General features: G+C 36.4%; 1 protein-coding gene across 1 annotated transcript; it reads right to left on the bottom strand.

Moving 5' to 3' along the window:
- Positions 1–214: 214 nt before the first annotated feature.
- LOC130544070 (pancreatic alpha-amylase-like) lies at positions 215–7,194 on the bottom strand. The gene is made up of 10 exons (XM_057313873.1): positions 6,881–7,194; positions 6,415–6,561; positions 5,384–5,581; positions 4,546–4,776; positions 3,658–3,791; positions 2,778–2,900; positions 2,586–2,685; positions 2,205–2,323; positions 1,973–2,098; positions 215–439 (listed from the first exon to the last, which is right to left on the bottom strand). Exons 1-10 carry the CDS (start codon positions 7,163–7,165, stop codon positions 250–252), a joined length of 1,653 nt encoding a protein of 550 aa, XP_057169856.1. The 5' UTR covers positions 7,166–7,194; the 3' UTR covers positions 215–249.
- Between the last annotated feature and the right edge of the window lie 2,609 nt (positions 7,195–9,803).

Raw genomic sequence — 9,803 nt, 5'->3', positions numbered from 1 at the left:
TAGAAATTCCATTGACACATGACAAGACATCATGAGCCTTTAAAAATATAACATGACGATAATCGTAACGAACTTATACTTACATAATTACATGTGATTTTTATGCTTTTCTGAGTTTTTCAAGTTGATTGCTTCTAGCTTTTACCAAAAATTCATGAATTATAGGAAAACACACACACACACACACACACACGGAAAGAAATACACTTGGCTATTTCTCTGAGTATGCGTATTTATTTATTTCAAATTTTACAACTTAGATTCAGCATGAATTGCAATGAACGGATCTTCAGCAGAGTTACTAATGGAAAAATGAGCATTTCCATCCCCAGAAACATAGATTTTGATTCCCGTACAATTGCCGTCAATTTTGTCTCCAGAAATGACATCACAATATGTGCCGGCAGGAAGACCAGTTTGCAAAGTTGAAGATAACGCCCTGTAAAATAAAATTTAAGATTTAACTTGAATTCATCACAATTAAAAGCAAGAATTCAGACTATCTCTAAAAGCTTCACTTTGTGTTGTAGAGCCCTAAGCAGTCAAGGTCTCAGTGAGAAGCAAATGCAGAGACCTCTCCAGTAGATGTGAACAGTTTTCCAAGACTGAAAGTAATCTTACAGTAGACTTAGCGATTCCCTATTCAGCCATGAATATTATCACGAAATTATGGCTGAGGGACTATTAGTGAAGATTTGGGTGAATTGTCACCCTTAGATAAAAGTACTTCCTGTGGTAAACAAATATTTTAAATATGTCCTCATCTAAACTTAAGAAAACACGAATTACTTTCAATCATTTAAATTTGATTATTACTGCGAAAATCTTTTTCACAAGAGGAGAAAGTGAATTTGGGCTGGAGATAAAAATAATCCAGTATTTTTATGAACAAGTGTATGGTTTGAAATATAAAGCTGTCTCATAAATTTATTTTCCTTCCCCCATCCAAAAGACAGAAATTAAAGGACTAGCCATAGCTTCTTTTGGCAAGAAAGAGATATATTTGTTTTCCCTTTTTGTCAGCAAAATATAATGTAGGCTAAAATGAGCTAAGCATGGGTGAAAGTAGGCCTTGGAACTGAGACATTTCAACTGCTTGTGAAGACATCTTGTAAGCCATAGTTCTCTATACTAGGGAATCAATACACTCGAGGCAGACGATGGAAGCATAAGCAAAGGAAAGTAAGAAGAAGTCTCAGAACTAAAACTTGAAAATCTCCCGAGGTGAATCACTGACCAACCGTAAGACACATGTTCTTTATACATATGCTTTGAAAATATATCTACTGGGGCGCCTGGGCGGCATAGCGGTTAAGCGTCTGCCTTCGGCTCAGGGCGTGATCCCGGCGTTCTGGGATTGAGCCCCACATCAGGCTCTTCCGCTATGAGCCTGCTTCTTCCTCTCCCACTCCCCCTGCTTGTGTTCCCTCTCTCGCTGGCTGTCTCTATCTCTGTCGAATAAATAAATAAAATCTTTAAAATATATATATATATATATATATATCTACTATTTGCCAGAGAGACGGGGGAGTGAAAAAAGAAGACCAAAAAACCAGATAGATGAATACTCGCAAAAAAGAGTTAAAAAGACATCAGTATTGAGGCAATATTTTTCCATTATTTAAAAAGGGAAGGGGAGCTGTAAGCCTTGTTCTTCTAGTGATTTCACAACCTTTATATTAACTACTCTGTGTATTTGGGGTGGGGTGTATATGTGAGCCTATATGGGTGCCTCATATCTGCCCATGATAGGCAAGGATGCACATGAAATAACTCTACTTAGAACAGAAAGCCCTTATAAAGAAATCAGAAGAATAGAAGTCATCATCATTTTTCTTCTGATTTCTGTTTTTTTTTCATCCACTGAGCATATAACTATTCAGATATGAAAACAGTAAATGTGCAAGAAGAGAAAGTAGTAAACCAAGAACATATTGGGATACAATGTGATTTCTAATTCATATCTACTTACCAGTCATCATTGTTAAAGACAATGAATCCTCTGTTTCCTCTTCCAAAAGCTACTTGGTTGCTACCGTTATCCCACCAGTTTGTAAAAGGTTGGCCATCAACTACATTACGGAACGCAACCATGTTCCTAAAAATAAAACACCACATAAAATGCTGGTGAATACGTTAGCTGTTTGAAATAAAATGTTAAGAATGTTTATTACTAGAGGACATCTCTAGATAAGAATGCCCACCTTATTTGACGCCATCGATGTTCACATACCCAATCGTTACCACAAGTAGTGTCGGGATTAATAGTAACTTCTTTAATTACCCCATTATTATTTGGTGGCCCAATCCAATCATTAACATCCTTAGGTAAAGAGAAAAAAATTTAAAAAGCTCAGACTTTTTAACATCTCAAGTATTTATCTCTTTCCTCTCCAGTCCACCAAACCCAGTCTGTCTTGTGTCTCTGAGTTCTCTGCAGTTGGAATCTAACTCCCTCAGTATTTTTATAGCCTTTTACCAAGTTCTGCCCATTTTCTCCCCAAGTTTTCATTCTCTAGTACCATATTTTAAAACTGCCTTCCCTTTCTTGAGAAAAAGATATTTTGGATAACACAAAAACTTACTACTCCATTTTGAAAATATCTTGACCAACGGAAGCTTGACATTACTCGTGTAAATCCATATGGATGAGCGAGCATAAATCCAACTCCCATTTTGTACAGTCTAAAGGTTACAAAATGATGTCATCATAGAAGAAAACAATATTTTTAGTGTCGTTAAAAGGTAGGTAGAAAAGGGGGGGCTTTATTTCCTACCTGGCGTCCCAGAATGTAAGAATAGATGCTCCCCCAGCTCCGTGTCCTCGCTGATTGTCATGGTTATCCACAAACACAAGTGCTCGATCAGAAGGCATGAAACCCCATCCTTCTCCCCAGTTCCTATTAAAACACGTATGCACACACAACATGTATTCTTTTCTAATAGCTTTAGGGTAACCTAAGTGTGTCTTTCTTTTGGTATAGCAGGCCCAAATGGAATTCTCTAATTCAATGATTGTTCTATAGGAGTTTTTAAAAAATATCTACAAACTATATATAGATATATTATACACTCCATGTACGTATATATGTATGAATTACTTGTAATACATTCATGGTACAGTTATAAGATTTTTGTTATAAAAAAGTCATTTTAGAGATTTCAGTACATTACAATTTGGATGAAACTTCTGAATGATCAACATACATATGATATTACACAAAATGGAAAACTGGGTTAAAAGTAGGTTTCACTCTTATATTGATATAATATAAATATTCTACTACTTGAAAATAATTAATTGATAATAATATTTGTAAATTCCCATAGCATAGCCATGTTGTAAGTACTTCATAAATGATACAATCATTTTAATACTAATGTAGCCTTCACATATTTTATTGCATACATTAGTTAAATTTAATATAGTTATAGAATACAAAAAGTCTCTAGGGTGTGTTTTGGGTTTCTTGTTATCCTCATGACTGACATTTTAAATAATAAAGATGATAAATTGGAATTTGGGGAAGTACAATCCTTATTACTAGCAATTGAATCCTTAAAAGTTCTAAATAAGTTTCTAAGATAACTCAGATTGGGATAATAAGACTAACACATCTGTGAAATTATTTAAAAGACAAATCATATTTCACTCACTTTAAGTAAGCCATCTTCTCTCCATTCCATCTGCGCAGGACTGTGCCTAGTTTTGCACCATAGTTGAATTCTGTCACACGGCCATTTCCAAAGTACTCCTCGCTTTTAATTGGCTCACCACCCAGATCAATTACCTAGTGGAAATATAGGGAAAATATCATTTTAAATAAGAACTTTAAAGATTTTTCACCAAGTTAACATTATATAAAAAATGGCTTGAAACTATTTATATTGTTTGAAATACCCAAAAAAGATTCTTTTTCTGTGCTAAATTATATGCTACAATATTAAAACTAACATGATAACAAGGTGACCTGTTGTCCTCTGAGAATGTGGACCTAATTTTACTCTTGCACATAAACGATAATAACAATGACTCGCATTTCTATAGCACTTGAGATCTGGTTCACAACAATTCTAAGTGCTTGACAAATATTAACTTACTAACATTTAGACAAAGACATAACTATGATCATATCTCTTTTCTTCACATGAAAAGACAATGTCGCAGAGAGAGGTTAATCAATTTGTCTAAGTGAACACAGCGAATAGTGCTATAGGCAAGATTAAAACTCAGATAGGCTGGCTCAAGAAAACCACTATCATATTATCTGCCTTTTGTAATGGTCTCTGGGGAGACGGTAAATGACACAGATGTTTGTAGCCTAAATAAATTCTCTGCACTTCCATAAAATCTCTTGTGATAAAGAGTTAGATGTTAGAGACTGTCTCAATAAAATAGGGTTCAAGAAAACTCTTCCATATAAATGAGCCAGCCATTAAAGAACAGAAGTTGTATTCATTAAATCTATCACTTATTTTCTAATGAACTAAAAGATCTTATTTCATATACCCATGAAATGTAGATATATACAGGTATTAATGTACCTCCTGGAAAATGAAAGGTTTACTTCCTTCAGAGAACCACTGTGTATTTAGATTATGCAGTTTATCCAAAACGGCCTTGATGTCTCCAGGCCACATGTGCTTAGAAGCATCAATTCTGAACCCCGCTACACCAATGTCGATGAGGCGGTTCATATATTCAGCAATCGTGGAACGCACATAGTCTTTCTCCAGCGCAAGATCAAGAAGACCAACCAGACGACAATCTCGGACCTATTAAGGTAAAAATTTTGTGACTGATACACAAAACATCGCCTCTACCTGATAATCCATTTGATAATGCATTCATTTATTCATTAACAGATATTTCGGTAGTGTCTTCTTTGCATTGGAAACTGGAGATGCTGACATACCTTTGAAACATTTTCTAGTATAAAAATGGAGTATGGAGGAAATAAAGTAGACGAGTTTTTTGACTGGAACAAATTAAATGGGGGAAAATGCTTTAAATCTTGATCTGCGTTTCTTATTTTTTTTTAAGATTTTATTGATTTATTGGACAGAGAGAGACACAGCGAGAGAGGGCACACCAGCAGGGGGTGGGGGAGAGGGAGAAGCAGGCTTTGCTCTGAGCAGGGAACCCAATGCAGGGCTCCATCCCAGGACCCTGGCATCATGACCTGAGACTAAGGCAGATGCTCAACCACTGAGCCACCCAGGCGCCCCTGTGTTTCTTATTTTCAAATAGTCAAACTTGGAATCCTCTTTTCCTAAGGAATCCAGGCCAGTATTTAAAAATGAAGATCAATAAACTACATGTAGATAATTAAACACAGATAGCTCTTTATCCAGATCACTGTGGGTTTTTTCCTTTAATTACCTGATAAGGATCATTATAGCTCTCAATGTCTCCACTTCCAGTTTTACATTTACCATCATTAAAATCCCAACCAGAGTATGGGACTGCTGGAAAATCTCTACTTCCAGGGTTGAAGTAGCTTCCACAAGTACTGCTCGTTCCTGCACTCGCAGCATTCCCACACATATGATTAATGACAGCATCCACATAAATACGGACCTGAAAAACAAAGTTTCTATTTCAGTTGGACTTATAGAGAGGTAGAAATCTATCTAGTATTATTGACTAAAGTTTCTGGTATGTTAATCGCACTCCAAAATAGGTCTTTGTTATTTTTTAACTTATCTTCCTAATAAACCAAAAGGCAAGCGTGAAGGGAAATCAATGTGAACTGAATACCTATCTGCATTCTACCGTCTTGGTAAAATACTTACCTATCTGATAAACTGATAGAACGAAAACTACCATAACTATGAAAAAATGCAAACAGTCTTTTTTGCGGGGAGGTAAGAATCAGCTAAGACAGGAGAGCGTAGTGGTCTTTGAAATTTCCATGCATCCTCCTAAGAAAGAAGCAGCAAGTCTCTATTATCTACTTAGCATCCGAAGGTAAATATTGTCTCTCATGCTCCCCCTCAGAAAGAATATAACGATTTACCATCAAAAACCCCTACGTGAAAGAGGACCCGGAAATGACAGGTGAAGTTACAAGTCACATCAAAATTACAGCAAATATTGCAACTGGCATTTCCAATTCCTAACTAGAAAGGGATTCCCCAGAAATGTGTATAGTTATAGGCCTGAAAGCTGATACTTGCTTTATAAACAAGTTCGGCTTTAAACTGGGACTTAAATTTCTTTAGTAGACAAATAGCACATACACAGGAATTTGCACAGCTGAACATAAGGTAATAACTAAGTGTTAGTTATAGCTTAAGTGTAAAGTGAAATAAAAAATAACCACGGAACACCTTCTGCTCCAAAGGAACGGGAGAGAGGAGAGAGAGATTATTTTCCTGATTATTTCTTAAAGGAAACTTTAATGCACTTACACCAACGTTGTTACATCGAGTCACCATGTTTTTGAATTCATCTTCATTTCCGGATCTTGTGCATAACTTGTAGCTAATTGGTTGGTACCTTTCCCACCAAGGTCTAAAAGGGTTATTAACCACAAGATTTTCATTGGGTGGAGAGATCTACCAATAAAAAATCATAGTAAGTATCAAATTATGGGTTACTTTATATCACTGGATACTCTAGAAACTAACCAATAATCTAAAATAATTTCGGAATCTTTGCATATACAGCTACATCTTTAGCAACAAATGAAAATATTAACAGCATATTGGAAACGTCCTGCTGAAGAAAGCTTATATCAGAAACAAAACATAAAGCTGCCAACAATCCTAAACTTTTTTCTTCCTCGGTAAAATGTTCCAGCTTTACCGATACATATCACAATACCATATACTACAAGGATAGCAAACTGCAATTTCTACTATGAACAATACCCACCTGAACCCCTCCAAATCCTTTTGGAGCTAAGTATCGCTCACATTCAAGAGCAATGTCAACCCAGCGCCACTCGAACAGATGGACGATAGATGTCCGTCCAGGTTTGGTATTTGGGTCATACTGAGCCCAGCAGAACCCAATGACGGAAAGCAATAGAAAGAACTTCATTTTGCTTTGAAGTTGCCAGCATTCTTTCCAGCCACTATTTATCCTCCTGTAAGAAACACATTTTCCTAAGTAAATGTTAACATGAATAAATACGTAGGGCGTAAACTGTTTATTCATAATCAGAAAAGGACTATCAATAGTAATATTAACAGGTGAAGAATATCTATAAACAACCTGCCAGGAAAACAATCTCCATGACCTTTTAGAACTTAATGTTTTCCTTATGGAGGGAATATGAACCTTTTTAAACATCTGGCAGTTTATATGCAAAGAATCCTTAATCGTGTATTATTTAATTAGCATTAGGGTTTATTTCTGAAGTCCTTCACTGATAGAAGGAAAATCACAATCAGAGCCAACGGAATTTTTAGTCAAAACATTGCCTTGACCATCTATTTGCAAACTTTATAGTGTTTCAATTTCAAAAAGGAAAAGGATACTCAATTCAGTTCTATTTTTACACCACCAGTCCTAATTTTTAGTTATTTAAGTTCCTACATTAAGATTTAAGAAACCATTTGGAAGTTGAATGCCCATGAATTGAAGAAACAGACCCTTTTCCCACCTCCATCAAATCATGTGCTTAGTGCAAAGGCGATAGCAGTAGAGTGTTTTGGTTTTTTCTCCTTTTAGCTAAATATCTCCCCTACGCAATAGGACACTAAATTGATGAATTCAATCCCATTTCCGTCTGAATGTAAGTAAAAACCTATAAAAGAGAATACTAGTACAGGTGGGGAAAACGTAATCCATTAACCCGACAAGCATGAACTGAATGCTGCTCTTTGCTAAGCATGTGATGTATTCAGGATACAGTGATGAATAAAACAGGATTCTTACTCTCAAGGAGCTTACATTCTATTGTGGAAAGAAAATATAGGATTGCACAACATCACTGACCATCAGGGAAATACAAATCAAAACTATAATTAGATACCACGTCACACCTATCACAATGGCTAAAATTAACAACACAAGAAACAACAGGTGTTGGCAGAGGCGGAGAAAGGGGAACCCTCTTACACTGTTGGTGGAAATAAAAACAGGTGCAACTACTGTAGGAAAACAGTATGGAGGTTCCTCAAAAAGTTAAAAATAGGACTACCCTATGATCCAGCAACTTCGCTAGTAGGTATTCACCCAAACGATACACAAATACAGATTCAAAGGGGTAAATGAACCCCTTTGCTGATAGCAGCATTATCAACAATAGCCAAACTATGGAAAAAGCCCAAATGTCCATCGACTGATGAATGGATAGAGAAGTACTATATGTGTGTGTGTGTGTGTGTGTGTGTGTGTGTCCATACACACACACAATGTAATGTTAGCCATAAAAAAGAATGAAATCTTGCCATTTGCAACAACGTGGATGGAACTAGAATGGGTTATGCTAAGTGAAATAAGTCAAGCAGAGAAAGACAATTATCATATGGTTTCACTCCTATGTGGAACATAAGGAACAACGTGGAGGACCACAAGGGAAGGGAAGGAAAACTGAATGGGAAGAAATCAGAGAGGGAGACAAAGCATGAGAGACTCTGGACTCAGGAAACAAAAAGGGTTAAAGAAGGGAGGAGGGTGGGGGGATGGGGTAACCCAGTGATGGGTATTAAGGTGGGCACATATTATGATGAGCACTGGGTGTTATATACAACTAATGAATCATTGAACACTACATCAAAAACTAGTGAGGTACTATATGTTGGCTAACTGAACAGAATAAAAAAGAGTAAAAATAAAATAAGATAAAAACAGAAAGAGAGGAAAACCATAAGGGACTATATAGTTAAGAGAACAAACTGAGGGTTGCTGGTGGGGAAGTGGGTGGGGGATGGGCTAGATGGGTGATGGGTTTTCAAGAGAACACTTGTTAGGATGAGCACTGGGTGTTATATGTAAGTGATGAATCACTAAATTCTGCTCCTGAAACCAGTACTACACTATATGTTAATTAAGTTGAATTTAAACAAAAGTTAAAAAAACCTGAAATCTTGCCACTTGTAACAACATGGATGGACCTAGAGTTTATTAAGCTAAGCAAAGTAAGTCAGTCAGAGAAAGACAACTATCATATGATTTCACTCATATGTGGAATTTAAGAACTAAAACAGGTGGCTCAGTCCATTAAGCATCTGCCTTCCATTCAGGTCATGATTCCAGGGTCCAGGGATGGAGTCTTGCATTGGGCTCCCTACTCCACGGGGAGTCTGCTTGTCCCTGTCCCTCTGCCCCTCACCTGTGCTTGTGCTCTCTCCAGCTCTGCACTCTCTCTCTCAAATAAATTAATTAACTAAATCGTTAAAAATAAAATTTAAAAAAAGAAATAAAACAGATGACCATACGGAAGGGGGAAAAAAGAGCAGAGACGGAAACAAACCATAAGAGACTGTTCACATTACAGAGCAAAGTGAGGGTGGAGGGAGGTGGGTGTGGGATGGCCTAGATGGATGATGGGCATTAAGGAGGGCACTTGTCATAATGAGCACTGGGTGTTGTATGTAAGTGATGAACCACTGAATTCTACTCCTGAAACCAATATTGCACTATATGTTCACTAACTAGAATTTATATAAAAATTTAGGAAAAGGAAAAGAAAGGGGAAAAAAAGAAAATATATGAGTAAATAATAATAATAAAACAACTGAAGATGTCAATAAGAACTAGTATGAATTAACAGTAACAAAATGGAAAGTGACTTCGTCATCAAGGTATTTTAAACTGGAGAGTCGGAAGATTTCTCTGTGGAAATGAT

Source organism: Ursus arctos, unplaced genomic scaffold, assembly GCF_023065955.2.
Source record: "Ursus arctos isolate Adak ecotype North America unplaced genomic scaffold, UrsArc2.0 scaffold_189, whole genome shotgun sequence".
Classification (NCBI taxonomy): domain Eukaryota; kingdom Metazoa; phylum Chordata; class Mammalia; order Carnivora; family Ursidae; genus Ursus; species Ursus arctos.
Note: the sequence above shows the minus strand (reverse complement) of the source record. Positions and strands in the feature narration are given on the sequence as shown.

Bases quoted from the DNA above. Each gene is read 5' to 3' on its own strand.
- LOC130544070 (XM_057313873.1), bottom strand. From the start codon at position 7,165: ATGAATAAACAGTTTACGCCCTACGTATTTATTCATGTTAACATTTAC. The intron at 6,562-6,880 runs GTGGGTATTGTT...TTTTATTGGTAG, and splicing joins AAGGATTTGGAGGGGTTCAG to ATCTCTCCACCCAATGAAAA. The intron at 2,099-2,204 runs GTGGGCATTCTT...TTTTATTTTTAG, and splicing joins CATCGATGGCGTCAAATAAG to GAACATGGTTGCGTTCCGTA.